The 16,807-nt window shown below is 38.0% G+C and overlaps 5 protein-coding genes and 3 non-coding genes across 9 annotated transcripts; 4 read left to right on the plus strand and 4 right to left on the minus strand.

Annotated features, from left to right (window-relative positions):
* The first annotated feature begins 302 nt into the window (after window positions 1-302).
* On the plus strand, window positions 303-1,694 carry srz-6 (Serpentine Receptor, class T). Its single transcript, NM_001368611.2, has 3 exons — window positions 303-1,004; window positions 1,134-1,361; window positions 1,424-1,694. Exons 1-3 carry the CDS (start codon window positions 318-320, stop codon window positions 1,625-1,627), a joined length of 1,119 nt encoding a protein of 372 aa, NP_001355366.1. The 5' UTR covers window positions 303-317; the 3' UTR covers window positions 1,628-1,694.
* A 75-nt stretch (window positions 1,695-1,769) lies between these two features.
* On the minus strand, window positions 1,770-3,162 carry col-85 (Nematode cuticle collagen N-terminal domain-containing protein). Its single transcript, NM_064264.4, has 3 exons — window positions 3,101-3,162; window positions 2,955-3,052; window positions 1,770-2,646 (listed from the first exon to the last, which is right to left on the minus strand). Exons 1-3 carry the CDS (start codon window positions 3,159-3,161, stop codon window positions 1,867-1,869), a joined length of 939 nt encoding a protein of 312 aa, NP_496665.1. The 5' UTR covers window position 3,162; the 3' UTR covers window positions 1,770-1,866.
* Window positions 2,795-2,929, minus strand: T21B4.19. The gene has a single exon (NR_051798.1). It is a non-coding gene; the product is annotated as an Unclassified non-coding RNA T21B4.19 (non-coding RNA).
* Window positions 2,808-2,881, plus strand: T21B4.t1. The gene has a single exon. It is a non-coding gene; the product is annotated as a tRNA-Ile (tRNA).
* On the plus strand, window positions 2,955-3,060 carry T21B4.18. The gene has a single exon (NR_051799.1). It is a non-coding gene; the product is annotated as an Unclassified non-coding RNA T21B4.18 (non-coding RNA).
* Window positions 3,163-3,553: 391 nt separating the features above from the next.
* On the minus strand, window positions 3,554-5,148 carry pugs-7 (C6 domain-containing protein). The gene is made up of 5 exons (NM_064265.3): window positions 4,370-5,148; window positions 4,243-4,320; window positions 4,135-4,193; window positions 3,973-4,074; window positions 3,554-3,775 (listed from the first exon to the last, which is right to left on the minus strand). Exons 1-5 carry the CDS (start codon window positions 4,452-4,454, stop codon window positions 3,644-3,646), a joined length of 456 nt encoding a protein of 151 aa, NP_496666.1. The 5' UTR covers window positions 4,455-5,148; the 3' UTR covers window positions 3,554-3,643.
* Window positions 5,149-5,278: 130 nt separating this feature from the next.
* Window positions 5,279-10,951, minus strand: ador-1 (G-protein coupled receptors family 1 profile domain-containing protein). Of its 2 annotated transcripts, none has more exons than NM_001047345.5 (9): window positions 10,836-10,951; window positions 10,360-10,427; window positions 8,977-9,160; window positions 7,090-7,182; window positions 6,220-6,388; window positions 6,069-6,172; window positions 5,867-6,014; window positions 5,751-5,818; window positions 5,279-5,624 (listed from the first exon to the last, which is right to left on the minus strand). In NM_001047345.5, exons 1-9 carry the CDS (start codon window positions 10,925-10,927, stop codon window positions 5,468-5,470), a joined length of 1,083 nt encoding a protein of 360 aa, NP_001040810.1. In that variant the 5' UTR covers window positions 10,928-10,951; the 3' UTR covers window positions 5,279-5,467. The 2 variants fall into 2 exon arrangements, with proteins under 2 accessions (NP_001040810.1, NP_001040809.1); NM_001047344.5 differs by having other exon boundaries at window positions 5,287-5,630; window positions 10,836-10,945.
* Window positions 10,952-15,404: 4,453 nt separating this feature from the next.
* srh-68 (Serpentine Receptor, class H) lies at window positions 15,405-16,519 on the plus strand (the record flags this gene model as incomplete). Its single annotated transcript, NM_064267.1, has 3 exons — window positions 15,405-15,762; window positions 15,810-16,000; window positions 16,043-16,519. 3 exons carry the CDS (start codon window positions 15,405-15,407, stop codon window positions 16,517-16,519), a joined length of 1,026 nt encoding a protein of 341 aa, NP_496668.1.
* Between the last annotated feature and the right edge of the window lie 288 nt (window positions 16,520-16,807).

Genomic DNA, 16,807 nt, shown 5'->3' on the forward strand with positions numbered 1-16,807 from the left:
GAAGCTAGTCGCATTAAACCTTGCTGCTTTGAAGAGCTAGAATTGGAGCGGCTGGAGCAGCTGGACTACCTGGACAACTAGAAAGACCAGGAAGCCCAGGAGCTCCAAGAGCAGTCACCGAGGTTCCCGGATCAGCCAGACCACCAGGAGACAATGAAAATCTAGGATCTAAGACCTGATAAATGTTATCTCCTACTTGTCATACATTTGATTAGACTCTAACCACAGATCATATTCAGTCGAAGTCCAAAGCAGGTGTATTTCAAAATGTTGAAAAACAAAATAACTAGCATATCAAACTCACAGCTACTCTGAAAATGACGATCAAAATCCGCACATCCTATTTCACAGATGCAAGGTTCCATTCCAAAGCCAAACCATCCGAGTCAGAGGTCGAACTTGTGAAATTATTAGCGGTGTGTGCAGAAGCTGTATTCATTATCCCTTTCAAAGCTTTCATCGCGATGGGCATTCTACACAGTATCACAATTTTACTAGCAATATTCGCATCACTATTGTCTCTTCTAACGTTTCCCATTTATTTCAAAGTGTTCCGAAAGAATAAGGCTAAAGAACAAGAGTCCCCAATATACCCGATCCTTCAACACTTCCACCGATTTGTCTGCTTCATGCTTATAGTTATTCTGAGCTATCCCTTCCAGACCGTATCGTTATTCTTTTGGCCAAATATGAACATTCAAACGATATATTACATGTACCAATTTTTAATGTCGACAGTCTCTCCAATTTTCAATTTTCTGTTGGCTATCCTAGCACTTCAGCGTTTCCTTATATTTTTCCTGCCGGATTTTGAGAAGTTCTTTAGTTTCAAATCGAAAACATGGAAGGTTTTTATTATACTTCTCTACTTCACATTTTTTATTGTCAATGCTGGAATGGTTTACGCGAAAGGGGACTGGGAAGCTCAAAATTATACAATGTTGGAGTGGGAAGTCGGTTACAATGGAACTGAAGTTTTGGCCGTTATAGATGAAGCTTACACGGTAGGTGGGGGAGTTGGACCTGGATTTGCCGCAAGATATTTTACTGTAAATTCCAGCTGCTAGTTTGTAGCCCTGCCTCACATATTACCATCTGTAATTGGAGGCTCTACCAGATCCCCTAATTTTCAGACCGTCTACTTCTCCTTGGAAGCCATCGCCATACTTTCCACAGCTCTCTATTGCCCTATATTCGTTAGTGTCCGACAGAAGATCCACCTAATTTCCTTGGCTCAATCAAAACCTGATCGATACATTCGTTACCAAGCTGTCGTGATTTGCGCGTCGAAAATGTTTTTTATAGTGTTACTGTTTTATAATCAGATTATTGGCACCAAATTCGCATCTGAACGGAAAATTGTGAGTATACATATTAACTAGCCGTTAGGTTCGATTAAACTTGAGTCCTCTGCTTTTTCTAGGGAATGCTCCTACAAAACTGGTCAAACTTTGGCACAACTCCGCTTATCATTCAAATATCGTATCTGTTGTGTAATAAACGGAATACGAGAGCAATCATGGTGATGTTGTCACCTCGACGGCTGATTTGTCGGAATTGTAGGAGGAATCAAGTGGTTGTCGGGCCAGCAGAAGGTGAAAGCACCGTCGTTAGGAATTTTGATTAGGCTTTTTTTCTAACCTAGGGATTTTCTGTATTTAATTGAAATAAATTCGTACTTCCTGATAGGTAAATCAAGATTTTCTTAACGCGTTTCCACGGCTGTGGCGGTTCGAAAAAACAAAAATAAAAAGTTTGAACAATTCTGAGCTGTGAAAAGCTTCATTAATCGACAGAAATCGACTGTGAAAAGATATGCATTCGAGAACTGAGTTCCAAAGCGTAATGTCAATACAATATGGCAATCTAATATCCCGGAGCGGTACGTGGTGGTGGGCAATGGTCGCATCCTCCGCCGGATCCTGGGGCTCCAGCGTCTCCTGGTGCTCCTGGCTGTCCTGGGTTTCCTGGTGCTCCGTCCGGTCCAGCGTCTCCTGGTGGTCCGGCCGGTCCTGGCTGAGCATATCCAGCTTGTCCGGCGTTTCCGGCTGGTCCTGGTGGTCCGGCTGGTCCTGGTGGTCCTGGTGGTCCTTGTTGGCCTGGAACCTCGGTGACTGCTCCTGGAGCTCCCGGGTTTCCTGGTCCTCCTGGTTGTCCGTCATTTCCGGGTCCTCCTGGTGGTCCTGGTGGTCCTGGTGGTCCGGCGGCTCCGCCAGATGGAGTGTTTCCTGGGGCTCCTGGTCCTCCTGGAGCTCCTGGTGGTCCGGCGTTTCCGGCTGGTCCAGCTGGTCCTGGTGGGCAGTCGAAGCAGAAATCTGAGGCAGATGGAGCATCTTGTGAAGCGTCGGCTCCAGCTTGTCCTGGGTTTCCGGCAGCTCCGTCAGTTCCTGGATTTCCATCGGCTCCTGGTGGTCCAGCTGGTCCGGCGGCTCCAATTCCGCAAGAGCAGCATCCTCCGCCACCTCCACCGCCTCCACCTCCGGTAGCGTATCCTCCGCCACCACCTCCACCGGCTCCTCCAGCAGCGTAGCTACCGCTTCCGAAGGCACGTGCCCGTCTCTTCACACGGGATTCCTTTCCGCGCACCACTTCGAAGCGGCCAAACTCGTCCCAAAGCCCATCGGTGCGGTGACGGCAGAATTCAACCTGGAAATTTGTCGTTTTTCTGCGAAAAACCACTTTTTGGCAGCATGCCAATAGTGAGGGGTCGTCGTGGAGAGAGTGTAGAGAAAAAAAGGAAATAAAAAGAGACGGAGGCATCAGTTGTCCCCCTATTTTCAAAACCCTCCTTCTCTACTCTCTCATCGGCCGCCATAGCTCAGTCGGTTAGAGCGTGGGTCTAATAAGCCCAAGGTCGCAGGTTCGACCCCTGCTGGCGGCAAACTTTTTGAGCTACTTTTCCAAAATTTAAATTTTTTTTTGATTTCCGACTAGTTTGAAGTGTCTAGACTAACCTCGTTTTGAAGGGAAGACTGCACGTGTTGCAGGTAGTTGTACATCATGGGCGTTGCGACAATGGCGACCAAGGTGGCGATGGTAGCCACAGAGATGCCTGGAGAAAAATTTCAGAAATTAAAAAAAACGGAAAAAAACTACTTACCAAAGAAGGCGACCTTCTTAAGGCTCTCGATCTCTGCGAGTTTGAGTTTTTCGTCTGCCATGACGACGAATCGAAGTGCCGTTTCGAACGCCGCCACGCTTTTTATACCATTTGGGTGAAACATTTGGGCGAAAAACAAGTCCACACGAATATTATTACTGTTTTGGCCTCCCACATGTCAATTGCCAACAAAAGATCGTGTTTGATTTGCTTCATTACTAAGACGAACGGCGCGGAGAGAGCGTGTGAATTGTGGAGACCGGCAGACAGAATACGTTATGTTGTTTTCTCATTTAATAATGTTTAAATTGTAGAGTGTCAGAGAATTGGCATAACTGTAACCGTTTCGAAAATGTGAGAAGTTTAGCAGATCGTTGGACAGGATAGGGGTCTGTTTTGAGTAAAGTTCACATTCCTGACGAGATTTTAATCATATTTCTGCAAAAGGATGCAAGGTCAAACAATCACTTTATTCAAATATTGTTATCATTAAATAAATATGATTATTACTATTATTATTAATTCTACAAAACTGTCCGAGCATCAAATCACTTGACATAGGATTTCATCGATCACAAGACCGCCTCTGACCCAAGCTCCGTCGACACAATTCAGCAACACGTTCAGGGATCCGGTGCCTTGATCAACGCCTCGATCTATACCGCCACCGTAGAACTGAAAACAAACTTTGTATTATAAAAATTCGCTATTTCTGGGAAAATATTTTGGGGTTAAAAAATTATGTACTACGACCACTCAAATGCGCTCTAACGCGCAGAAGTGCTCTTCTTTTGTTTGAGCGGCAATTTTTCTAGCGTAGTTAGTAATTAGTTGTGCGACTGGTTTAATTATTGATAATACTCGTAACTTACGGTAAGAAAAATGACATTCTGTGCATCTACCGGAGTATTTTCACAAGTATAGGTAATAGTTGCACAGCCAGTTGCATCGACTCCTTCTACCGGAGTGGCATCCTGAAAAGTAATACTTTTTTTTGATATTTAAACTTTGAATAATGATGAAGTAATAATTACCACCGCTCCATCAGTGCCTTGGGTTAACGTAATCAGCGCAGCCGTACACGTGGTGCAATCTGCAAAACTTTTAGAGAATTTGAGAGCGGTTTTTTTCAATAAAGTTACCTGTCACGACTGCAGTCGTGGGTGGTGTAGTCGTGGGTGGTGTAGTGGTTACGGAGGCGTCTGTGGTAGTTACAGTTGCTGGAAAAATTCTAGTTTACTGAATCTGAATTCAAATAAAAAACCATACTTGTCGGGCTTGTTGCAATACATGAATTTCCTGAAGTAGTAAGCCAGGATAGTATAGCTATTAATGAAAACATAGGGTGATTCATTTCTTTGAGGAAAATCCAAATTTCTAAAGAGACAACCGTAGGTACTTTGTTGGCTTCTTCCCAGAAAAGGGAAGCACGGTGAATAGCTGCTGGGACGGGGGAGTGTAGAAGTGAAGTCAATTGATCCCGAAGTACACTCTTCCCGAACAGGAATTGCCCACTTTTGATCTTTTCGTGAAGGCAAAGACCTTTTTGCAAATAAAATAAGCAACAATTTTGAATTAAAATTGACAGAAAAACCGAAATTCGAAGATCAATGGTTGCTATGAAAATATGATTATGCACCCCAACTTTGACAGCTTATACCTCAGTCGTCGTTTGCCCTACTTAAAAGTTATCAACTGAAAAAATATTTGTGAATTCTTTTACTATAGTATGTACTTTATTTTGTACTAATATCTTCAAAGTGAACCGAGTTACGCCTGCCTTTAAGAACTAGCGTTTGAGTCTACACCCCACTAAATTAGTTTGAATGGTTATAACTCGGTTCATTTTATTGATATCAGTGAAAAAGTAACTACAACACAATAAAAATGAACTTAAAAATAGTTCACCAGTTGGAAATTTTTGAATAAAACAGACGACAACTGAGATATAAGCTGTCAAAGTAAGAGATGCAGTATTTTGAAAAATTTCCAAAACTTTATGAACTTCAACCTCCCGAATCCAACGCACATCTTCTCCCGGCGTTGCTAATTGACTAACAAACTAGAAACATCCTTCAAAAGACGCATGTTCTTCTCGGAGGCGAAATAATAGCCTGTTACCGTTATGTCCGGTACGCCAATTATATGTACATTCACTTCTCGAGAAACATTTGTGACGTACTTATAGAACATTTATTTTGGAATGCGTTGAGTTATAAATTATAAATTATTAAGATCAGTTTCACACAAAAAATTGAGATGCAAAATTTCGGACCGGTAGAAAAATTGAGAAAAGCCGAGAAAATGAGTATCTACATAAATCGAAATAAATGAAAGAACTATTGGGATTAGAGTGTATAAATCGAATCACAAATCAATATGATCAACCGTCTGGCGTCGTCGGGATCGATGTCTGTCGAGCATCGTCGGAGTTGGAGCGGAAATTTTCCGAATTGCGGCAAGCGAGGTTTCGTATGGCATGCCACGCACGCTGATGCTCCGCTGCTTTTGGTTTGCGGTTGATCTGAAACTATAAATATTTCAAAAATGTGGACTACTCTAGGTGGAACAAGTGGCCGACGTTTTGCGGGTAGTTGCAGCCGACCTGAATTCTGTCGGCTGCACCTCTATGTTTTTCCAAACTACCTACCTCATATAACACGAGTAGTTTGCACAGGTGTTGTTATCAGTTTGAATGTTGAAGAATGCTCGGAGAGCCTGAAAAATAACTTCTTTTACTGTAGATTTCTCACTGATTTTTGTTACCTTCTTGAATCCCGGCATACCGTATGCGTAGATCAGCGGATTCAGCGCGCAAGACATGTGTGACATGATAACGGTCCATAAAGTGAGGCTATTGATTGAAAATTCCGGCCAAAAGTAGTCAATCGTGTTGATAATGTACAAGGGGTACCTGAAAGAAAAGTCTCGTTAAATGTCGGCTGCTCCAAAAAAGTGCAAAGCTTACCAACAAATCCCATAGGACACAACTAAAATCAATAAAATTCGAATCAACTTCCGCCTTCCCGCCATCCGACGTTCTCTCTCTGATTGCCGCAGCAGGCACTTGACCTGTAAACGCTTTGGTCTATTTGTGTGTCGGTTTGTCCAACGCCTACCTGCTTCTCTTCCGTCCGGATTCTACTGTATATACTTGAGTACAGTAATACTATAATAGCGGTTGGCGCTAAGATTGTCGAGAAGAAGATCACGTAGACTAGATAGCGATAGTCGACGACCATTGTGAAGTGGCACATTTCTCCATTTTCGATAAAAAGAGATTGCGTTCTGAAATTAGGGAGGTTAAGGAGCAGCCGACAATTTGCGAGTGGCTGCTGGCAATTTTCAGGGTTTCTCAAAGGTAGCAACCGACAATTTAAAGGTAGAAGCCGGCACATTAAAGGTAAAAGCCGACACATTAAAGGTAACAGCCGACACATTAAAGGTAGCAGCCGACATTTTAAAGAAAGAATCCGGCACATTAAAGGTAGCAGCCGACACCTCAAAGGTAGCAGCCGATACCATATAGGTTCCAGCCGACACCTCAAAATAGCATCCGATGCCTTAAGAATAGCAGCCGACACTTTGAAGGTAGCAGCCGACACCTCAAAGGTAGCAGCCGACATTTTTTTGGGTTGTTGCCGGAAGCAGCCGACACTTTACTACCCAGATCCCTCCACTACACATTTCTCCTCCAAACTCTCTAGCTCTAGTGTCATTGTATTTTGGTTGTACTTTACTTTTTACGTTTTTCTCTGCGCACAATCCACGTCTACTACACTATTTCCATTCAAAAAACTTTTATTTTCCATTGAAAGGCGTCGGAAATTAGCAGAGCTCGCGGTTTTAATTTATTTTTTCTCTTCTTCTACTACTCTTGAATGAAAAAAGTAATTTTTGGAATTGGAGGAGTTGGAATCAAACTATCAAACTTCTAATAGCCCTGGGGGCGAGATCGGAAAACTTTTTTTTTGCAAAAAAAAACTTACTCAGCAAACCCAAATACATTGAAAAGTGGCAAAATTGCAACCAAAAGGCCTAAAATCCAAGATGTTGTCAGCAGGAAGATGGCTCGTTTTCTTCTGAAAAATTATGTTTTTTTTTCAAATTTATTCCAGAATTTTCAATTAGTTTTTTGCGCACTTTTCATTATCAAGAATCCCTGAAACGCTTGTCCCCTTTTACTTAAATAAACAAAAATAGTTGCTCATCACGCAGCTCCATATTTAGCTGCGCTCCGAGAGTAGAAGATTAGCTCAATTTTCGAGAAGAAGGACGGAAATGCGCACACACAATTTTACATCTGAAAATGCACACAATTTTTCTTCAACCAAATGACATGAATCGCGAATTAGTGTGGAAATCCGGAAATTTAGAGAGCTTTCTATCTTGAAGTGTATGGATTATTAGTTTGCGCGCTGCTGGAATTAGCTCGCATTCACGGAATTGGCTTTTTTGCACGATGAGTAGTCAGTTATAAAGTGAAGAATCTCTGGAATGGAGCTCAAAATTAGCAGCCGACGTTATACGGGTTATGGCGGGCATTTTAAAGCTGGCAACCGACACCTTACGGGTAGCAATCGTTATATTCGGAGAGCAGCCGACAACTTACGAGTAGAAGCAGACACATGGTGGGAGCATCCGACGCCTTACCGGTAGCAGCCGACACATTGCGGGAGCAGCTGATACATTGCGGGAGCAGCCGACACCTGACAGGTAGCAGCCGTCATCTTTCGAGTAGCAGCCGACACCTTACGGGTAGCAGCTGACACCACACAGGTAGCAGCCGACACCTTACGGGATCCTTAAAGATATCACGCATACCGCTTCTCTCCACACAAATCCCTATTTTGCACCACCGTTGCAAACGTGGAAACAAAAAGATCCTCTGAACCCCTGAGGGCATGAGCTCTTCCACCGAAAATCCGGGTCCTCTTTTTTCTCGCCGAACTTTGGGCTTCATCCTGCACACACCGCACACGTGGTCGCCCCTGCCCCAAGTTAGGTTTTGGGGTTCAAGTCCGCCACGCCCGGATGACCAGAAAACCCACAAGAATTCAATTTGACACCATGATGAGGATACGTGCAAATTTCGAACCGAGCCTAGGCAGTGCGGTAAGACAAGACGCGCAGACTGTTGAAGAGTGGCGGGAAATTGAATTTCGCCAGCAGCCGGCGTCTCTTCCGTGTCCGCATGCTTTGTTCTTTGCAGAAGGAGAGTTTGTTTTGTGCGGAAATTTCGGAAAATTTCACAATAAAAACAACAGAACACAAACTTCTGAAAAATTAGACCCTTAAGGTAGCAGCCGACACCTTAGAGGTAGCGGCGGGCATTTCACTGGTTGCAGCCGACACCTTGCGGTTAGCCGCGGACAACTCACTGGCTGCAAAAGGCAACGTGTTAGTAGCAGCCGACATCTCACAGGTTGCAGCTGGCTCTTCGCAGGTAGCAACGGACAATTTACGGGTTGCTAACACCACTTTACACATGTAGCAGCCGACACTTTCTAATGAAACTCAACAGCAAACACTTTTTAGCTATTTTTCAGCTTAATCGTTCTTCAAAATCTCCTCGACATTTTCAAAATCCCCTTCAAATTCTCACTACTACCCAAAGACCAAATCGCAGAGCCCAACAATATGATGGATTATGGGGATTTGAATGAAGCAATTTGTACCCGTTAAGTGTTACAATTTTGATATCTCTTCATACGTCTGAACCATGCGTCTCTCATTGTTACACACACTCTCTAGGGGATATTCAGGTCCACAGAATAGTGTGACAAAGTGATGAGGTTTGGGGAAGGTGATATGATGGACTTAGAACTCGAATTAGATTTTAATTTAAAATTTAAATGCTACAAAAAAAAACTCACCTCGACGAAAATATTCGATCCCGGCAACAAATTGTCACATACTTGTCGATGGCGATTGCCAACATGTGAAATGTGGATATTGTGCACAAAATGCACAAAATTAAATGCACAAAGAGGCACCCGTAGAATGTGCGTGGTTTTCGAGTCATCACGGAGACAACTGTTAGCGGGATGCCTAGAGCTCCTGAAATTTGAAAATAGGTTTTTAACTTGTAGTAAAAGAATTGCAGCCGACGTTTCACAGGTTTTTCCTAGCTGCAGTTAACATCTTTCTGTAATTTTGAATTGTCCCAAAATTGGCCTGTGATATGTCGGGTGTAGCTTTCTTGGTAGAAATGTTTACAAATATTTACAGTTGCAACCGACACTTTGCGGGCTCACTTTAGGAGCCGGCTGCTGAATTTGTTCATAACTACAGCAGCCGACACTTCACGGGTTTCGCTAACTTTTGTAAATTTTAATATCAGATTCTACTCTTTCCCCGAAGGTTCCTTGGTTATGAAAAATGCTCTTCAAGTAAAAAAAAACGCAAAAGATAGGGAAACAAATTGCACTCTTCTTTACTTATTTTTGCTGCTGCTGCTTCTTCTTTTTCTCAATTTTTTCTAGATTTGCGTACTCAAACATACACGTATATGAATCTACATACAAACTCATATCTTCTCACATGTCTCCACTTCTCAAGCACCGAAATACAACATCCTTCTCATCTTTTCAATTCTTCTTTCCTCCGCGCCTCGTCACAAACAACAAATTTAGGAGCAGGAGGAGGAGGAGTAGGAGCAGATTGAATAGATACTAAATTGGAATGCATATGTATAGGTATAGTGGAAAACCTAAAACCAAAAACTAGACATTGAACACTAAACTGAAAAATGAAAATGCTTTCGGGTCCCGTTAAGTGTCGGCTGCGCGATTTACTAAAAAAAAGTGCAGCAGCGGACACTTCACAGGATGACTAGGAAAAAAACTGTCAGAGATTGATTGACCGCAGTGAAATTTTAATAAATTTTCACATTTTTTAATATCTGAGAGTCAACAATTTCTACTACAACTTCTGCCCCTCAAAAGGCAAACCCGCAAAGTGTCGGTTGCAAGAAACCACTAAAAATTATATCCAAAAAGTGCAGCCGACATTTAACAGGCCCACCGAAAAGTTACATCCACCCTTCCTCATTGTGTTCTATTTTGCACCTTACCAACAATCTGTCGGGTAAACTACTAAATACAAAAAAATGGCGCGATAGGAGAGCTTAGACAAATACAACTATAAGGTTAGTCATTTGACACGTGTGATCTGCGATTTGTAGAGAACAAGTGGTTGCAAACAATTTACGTCAAAATCCAACAGCACAGGACATAGGTACATTGAAAATGTCTTACCTGCTAGAAAATCCGTGAGCGCTAATGAGAATATATACGTATTTGTAACCGTCCGAACATGTTTTGACCTGAAAATTAAATCTCTAAAGGACATAAATAAGTAATCAATTAGGTTCGAGACAGGAATGTGATCATCGGAAATTGCAATTAGGCACGGCTTCTCTGGGGACCCCGGTTTTTGAGCTTTTAAAGGGATAAATTGAAGTAAATAAAAACATTTAAAGAAAAATTAAAGTTGAAACATCAAAATTGTAAATATTTATTGAAACTATGATTTTTTTTTAGATTTTTTTTCGAATTTTTGCGAACATAATTTCAATTTCGAATACTTCAAAGTAGACAAATTTTAATTTGAAAATTTGGGAAAAATAAGTACTGAAAACAATTCCGTTTTTTAAAATCAATTTTTTCACATTCTCTTCTGTATTTTCAAGCATTTTTTTGCAATTTCATATTGCAAAAACGCTCATTCTTACCTGACATAAACCCATAAAACAAGCAAATTTGAGAAGGAAATGTGAATAGAAAGTAGGAGTTCGGCAATTGCGTACCATAATAGTGTGTCCATTTTGTAAGTGGGAATTTGCTGAAAAAAAAAACGAAAACATTTTTTTGAGAAATTTAATGCAAATAACAAGAGGAAAAAATTTTGAAAAAAAACTTATATACATACTCAAAACTTATATACATACAAAAACTTATATACATGTAATTACAGGAAAAAGAGTTTTATAGAATTTTAAATTTTGAGGAAAATAAAATTTGGAAAAAAAATTTGGAAAAAAAATAATTTTTATTGAAAAAACTTGTTCGAATTCAATGGTGGAGTAGCGGGAGATTTACATAAATGTATAGTAGCTCAATCTGCTCAAAAAAATTTTTTTTTTAACTTCAAACATTTTCAGATTTTTGAGTATTTTCAGTCAAGTTTTGGTGATTTGCCAAATTGCCAAATTTATGAAAAACTGAAAAATTTAAAGCAATCCTTCTGGTTGAGCTCCTACATTTTTTGATACAACTATCTGAAACATAGTTATGTAAATTATTAAAAGAAAAATAATTTTTTTGGTAAATTTCCAAACTTATGATAGAGGAAATCTGCTTTCTTTACTGTAAATTAAAAACAAATACCCAAAAAAATACAAGTTATTTTAAAATTAAATATTACAATTTTCCTCAGTGACACATTAAAAATTGGAAGAAGCTCATGAAAAAATCTTAAACTAAAAACTCAAAAAAAAATCCCAAAATAGACGAAATCTCTCACATCCGAATGAAAAAGTTACAATTTGAGGGGCACAAAGGACGTCTAAAGCAAATAAAAACAATCAGGAGCAGCCAAAACCGGGGTCCAAAAACGTGAGGAGCTGGAGCCAGATGCTCCACGGCGTGCCAGCCATGTGGTGAGACCAAGAGGGGCGGTGCCTATGTGTCTTGCAATTACAGAGGCCGGAGTAATGTCACCGTTTTGTGTGTGTGCGCGGCGGTGCTCTCTAAGATGCTCCGAGAGCCACGCCCCTTAACGCGCACTTTCGAATTTCCGGTGTGTAAGTTCGTGGTGAGTCTTCTTTGAATAGGTGAGTGGGAAGGCAGAGGGGGTTTCAGGATTTTATTCGGTTTTGTTGGAATTAGGAACTTTTAAATTTGTTTTAAAGTTTCTACTGTTTGCGGGAAAAAAAATTGAAAAATCTCACACATTTTTTTAGTTTTCAACTTTTGAAAATCATATCAGAAAAACGAGTTATCACCTTTGGAAAATTCGCAGATTAATTAATTTTGAATTGAAATAAAATAATTTTCCATTTGTGTAAAAAAAATCATGCCGAGATAAAGTTTATCCAAAAAAAAATTTTTTTTCGAAATGTTCACTCAATTTTAAATTTAAAAATTTGCACGCTAAACTATAAATTTTCATAACTATTAAATTAAATTTTTTTAAAATTTGGTAGTTCATACAAAAAATAATTTTGTAAATAGTCAACGAATTGAAATCATTTTGATTTTAAAAAAGTTCAACAAATTTTTTTCGATTCAGTTTTTTAAAAATATTATTTAACTTACCTAATTGAAGTTATATTTCATTAATTTCTGATATTCCAACAAAATACAAATCCAATTTATTATTTAACAAAAAAGGCAGAAAAATTTCAGGAACCAAGTCTAGGAAGTGATTCAAAATGGCTTGGAAAGAGATTTGGCAAATTAGTGAATTGGGGATTAGAAACGTTTTTTCTCGTTGAAAACATAAAATAAAATAATAGTAATAATATTGTAAAGGTGTTCATTATTAATATGATAATTTGAGAAAAATTGAACTTAAATAATTTTTTAGATATAAAATTCTCATACGTATAAGTTTTTTGAGAAAAAGCGTATTAGTGATCAAATATCAGTCATCCATGTATGAAAAATACTTTGCATCAAGCTTAGAAAAGTTCAAAAAATCAAATTTTTCAAGAAAATAAAAAGTTTTTTTTTTAGTTTTGTAAACAAAAAAAAATTAATTAAAATGCCAAAAATAAAATTATCATAGTTTGGGAAAAATTTTTGAAACAGGAATTTAATTTTTATTAATCCCTCCAATTCTACCATAAAATACCCTAGAAACCAAAGAAATGAATGCTTAAAATAGAAAAAAATTAAACAAATATTCAAAAAATATTTTTAATATTGTGAAGCCCCCTAAAAATGAGCAAAAATTCTAAACATTATCAGTTTTGGAACAAAAAAAATTACCTATTTTATAGATTAAAGTAAACAATTTTTAATTCGAAAAAAATAATTTTGTAAATTTTTCACAATAAGAAAAATTATATTTTTTCGATTTTTTTCTTGAAATTTTTTTTAGAAAAATGGTTCGAAATTCTGCAAATTGGTTCGATTTTAGAAAAAATCAAAACTATTCAAATTTTTCGTTGAAAATTCCAAGTCCAAGGAAGTTCCAAAAATTACCTGGGAAAATATGAAAATATGAAAATTTCCAAAAAAAAAGGGGCTCTCACGGGGATTACGTGCCACTTCAGAATGTCGGGAGTTGACTAGAAAGGAATCAAGTTTCCTTGTCAAGTTTCACCTTGCTCTTCGATTTTTGGAATTGGAAAAAAATGTATTGAAACTTTTTTTTTGAATTATTTTCTGAGAATTCCAATATCTTTTCTGCAAAAGGTATGTATTAAAAATAAAATTATAAAAATTCCTCTCCATTTTATGATATCATCATCTATACACTTCCGATGAGCTTTTAACTTAAAAGGCAGAGAATCTGAGAAAAAAATCTGAAGCAGAAAACCAGCATAGTTCTGAAATTTTCTTTTTCTGCGACGTGAGAATTTGAAGCCCAAGTATACCGGATGAGCACTAGGAAATGAGAGCCTGGATTTTAAGAAAAAGAAGGTTCTGGAGCAGAATAGTGAGAGTCTAATGAAATTGATTGCTGCCTCAGGAAATTGCATCAACTTTTTAGATTGGGAACGTTTTTCAGGAAAAACGGCGAGAGGTGACTCAGCAATTTTCAGATATTTTCAGGCAAATGTTATCAGTTTTATGGCGTTTTTGAGCTGGAAAAAAATTGGTTTGAAATTGAGAAAATAAATTGAAAAATCCAATTTTTATGGAATAAAAATATTTTCCAAAAAAGAAAATCTACAAATTTTGAAGTCAAAGTTAATGTGTCACACATTTCGATTAAAGGTGGAGTAGCGTCAAAAAAATTTCGAAATATTTATATTTACAGACAAAAAGTGAAAAGTACTCAGTTTTTGCCACTCATAATTTTGGAAGTCGACCAAAAAAAATTTAGGTTTTCCTACATTTTTTATATTGCAATTTGTTTTAATTATTCGTATTAAAACATCGTAGGGGTCGGAACATGCGACATTGCTTTGGATTTCTTCAAAAGCGCATACTTTTCAAAATTTTTGGCAATTTGCCAAAACTTTGACCGGGAATTATAAAAAATCTAAATTTTTTTGGACAAATCCTCACTGGCGCTACTCCACTTTTAAAATATAATTTAGGTCACATTTTTTAAAATAAAATTTCAGTCTCATGATTTCAAATTAGCGCCAAAACAAATTTTCAATATTGGAACTTTTCCTGATAAATAAATCAAAAAGCAACCATAAGGAAAATTTTCAAAATACAAAGTTATTCGAAAAATAATTTTTAAAAAATTTTCAAAAAACCTAGTCAATCCGCATTACTCATAGTTGAACTAGAAAAGAACACTTCAAGCTTCAGAACATCTTAAGCCGAATTAGCAAATGTCACCATTTTTCACATTCCTAACCAATTTTATATAGATCTAAAGTCACGTGGCGTGTTCTATAGCCTCTCCCATCTAAGGGGGTGTAAGTTCTAGAACATACTAGTAGATACTATTACGCATGTTATCAGTAATCGGTGAGCCTTATCAATACGCTATTGATGAAGCATGTGTGTGCTAGTTCATTTAATTCAATTTATCCAATAGATTTTCTGATTTCTTGCTGTCGCCATGTGACTCAGTTGAATTTATGTGGAAAAAGTTAAATTTAATATATTAGTGGAATTGGTTGGCTATGGATCTTTGGAATACGGGGCATGTTTGAGCTTTTGGGCACGACTTGGGAAAAATTCTGATAAATCTGAAATATTGAAAAAAATTAAAATTTAACTTTTCAATTTAAACATGAAATTCAAAATAATCCTGCCTACCTACCTACTCCTTAGACTCATTGCCTTAGGACGCACGATGTACCAAATATATTTTGACAAAATTAACAGCATTCCTCTAAATTCTCAATGACTGATCATTGAAAAATGCGCGGAAATTAAAAAATAATTGAGCACTTTCTAATTTTCCTTTCAAAATTAAAAACAATATCAAAATTAAAGTTCATCGCTATTTGTGGTTTGATCTGAACTTCCCTTCAGCCTAGAACATCATAGTCCTTTCCGTCTATTCCAGCTCGCTGAGCTAATTAGTATTTCTGCGTAAACTATTCTCTCTCACAGAGAGAAATGCTTCAAAAAGATGAAGATCTTCCATTTTATCAAGTTGAAAAATGAATTTAACTGAATATTACCTGAATATTTACCCAACAAAGTGCCCAGCCGACACAAGATTTCTGGCTTCCAAAGAAGGTTTGATATTAACCTCGCGTACTGTTGGGGTGGTTTTTCTACCAGTTCATATTCTAACAACTTATTGTGTTTTGAAGAAAACTCCAGCGAATATGAGTTCCGTGAAGTTCAGTCTGGAGAATTTAAGCTTTTGGCTTTTCCTTTCCCAAATCTTATTTTCATTTTTTATGATGCCATCCTTCTATCTTCCAGTTATGGGTGGGACCACCGTTGGTTTTGCCACAGATTTAGGTGTACCACTGGCTATTCAATTCTACATGTTTTTTGCTTTGAGTAGTTGTTAGTTTATTTAAACCAAAATATACAAAAAGTAGACCTAATTTTAGTAATAATGATTTCAATTGTTCTTCAATTCGAGAACCGGAGCAGTTTGATTTTAAAGAACAAAGTTCGCATTAACGGGACACGGCATCGAATTTATTGGGTTTCCGCAAACTTTTTCACAATAATGTTTCTCTTAACTGTAACATTTTTGAATCTCCCTGATCAGAATCAAGCGAAAATCGATATATTGAAGGTGAGTTTCATTCAGTTGCACTTTCAAATCCAGGATTTTCAGACTCTTCCCTGTCCCACCAAGGAGTTCTTCACTGAGCCCTTCATTATGCTCGCCGCCCCTGGACTCTGGGAAGACTACATGGTTACCACCACTTCATTATTGAATATGGGATTTATATTTCAAGTTTCCCTCTTCTCCAGCTGCTGTATTTATTACCTATTCATCGATAAAAGCTCATTTGCATCGCCGGAAACCCAAAAAGCTCAGGCTCGATCGTTTATTGGAATTGTCCTGCAAACCTTCTTGCCTATACTTTTAGTGGTTTTGGCTTTGGTGACAATTTTGAAGAAGAACGGAGGCTATGATCAAGTTGCCAATAATCTTATGTTTATTTTCATGGATTTTCATAGTGGCGTTGCGAGCTTGTCGATTCTTTTGGTGCAACATCCTTATCGGAAGTTTTTGATCTCGTTTTTGTGCAAGAAAAAGAAAGTTCATCCGGTGATTACGGTATCTACGGTTTCTGTGTCTTCTTGAAAACCATTTATTGAATAAACAATTTTAATTTTTGTATATTTACTGCTAGTCGTGAAATAATGAGTTTTCGTAAACTGTGAAAAAAAATTTTAGCATACAAATAATTTATCGGATCGCCAATTTTGTTAATACTTATTAAATCAAAAAATGAGGCAGAAACAATTGAAAATATTATTTAAAATTATGATCAAAAGTTGTCCTGATTTGTGCTGAAAAGGGTTTTTGATGCTAATAATAACTATGTCACATTAGTCTTTTCAAAAATTCCTTATAGATTTTTTTTTGAAA

Source organism: Caenorhabditis elegans, chromosome II, assembly GCF_000002985.6.
Source record: "Caenorhabditis elegans chromosome II".
NCBI classification, from domain to species: Eukaryota; Metazoa; Nematoda; class Chromadorea; order Rhabditida; family Rhabditidae; genus Caenorhabditis; species Caenorhabditis elegans.

Excerpts from the sequence above, each read along its gene's own strand:
- srz-6 (NM_001368611.2), top strand. The coding sequence starts at position 318 with ATGACGATCAAAATCCGCACATCCTATTTCACAGATGCAAGGTTCCAT. Across the intron at positions 1,005-1,133 it reads TTATAGATGAAGCTTACACG|ACCGTCTACTTCTCCTTGGA; the intron begins GTAGGTGGGGGA and ends CCTAATTTTCAG. Across the intron at positions 1,362-1,423 it reads TCGCATCTGAACGGAAAATT|GGAATGCTCCTACAAAACTG; the intron begins GTGAGTATACAT and ends TGCTTTTTCTAG.
- col-85 (NM_064264.4), bottom strand. The coding sequence starts at position 3,161 with ATGGCAGACGAAAAACTCAAACTCGCAGAGATCGAGAGCCTTAAGAAG. Across the intron at positions 3,053-3,100 it reads TAAGAAGGTCGCCTTCTTTG|GCATCTCTGTGGCTACCATC; the intron begins GTAAGTAGTTTT and ends ATTTTTCTCCAG. Across the intron at positions 2,647-2,954 it reads AGTCTTCCCTTCAAAACGAG|GTTGAATTCTGCCGTCACCG; the intron begins GTTAGTCTAGAC and ends ACAAATTTCCAG.
- pugs-7 (NM_064265.3), bottom strand. The coding sequence starts at position 4,454 with ATGAATCACCCTATGTTTTCATTAATAGCTATACTATCCTGGCTTACT. Across the intron at positions 4,321-4,369 it reads TATTGCAACAAGCCCGACAA|CAACTGTAACTACCACAGAC; the intron begins GTATGGTTTTTT and ends GAATTTTTCCAG. Across the intron at positions 3,776-3,972 it reads AGAATGTCATTTTTCTTACC|TTCTACGGTGGCGGTATAGA; the intron begins GTAAGTTACGAG and ends GTTTGTTTTCAG.
- ador-1 (NM_001047344.5), bottom strand. The coding sequence starts at position 10,927 with ATGGACACACTATTATGGTACGCAATTGCCGAACTCCTACTTTCTATT. Across the intron at positions 10,428-10,835 it reads GTTTTATGGGTTTATGTCAG|GTCAAAACATGTTCGGACGG; the intron begins GTAAGAATGAGC and ends TTTAATTTTCAG. Across the intron at positions 9,161-10,359 it reads GCTCACGGATTTTCTAGCAG|GAGCTCTAGGCATCCCGCTA; the intron begins GTAAGACATTTT and ends TTCAAATTTCAG.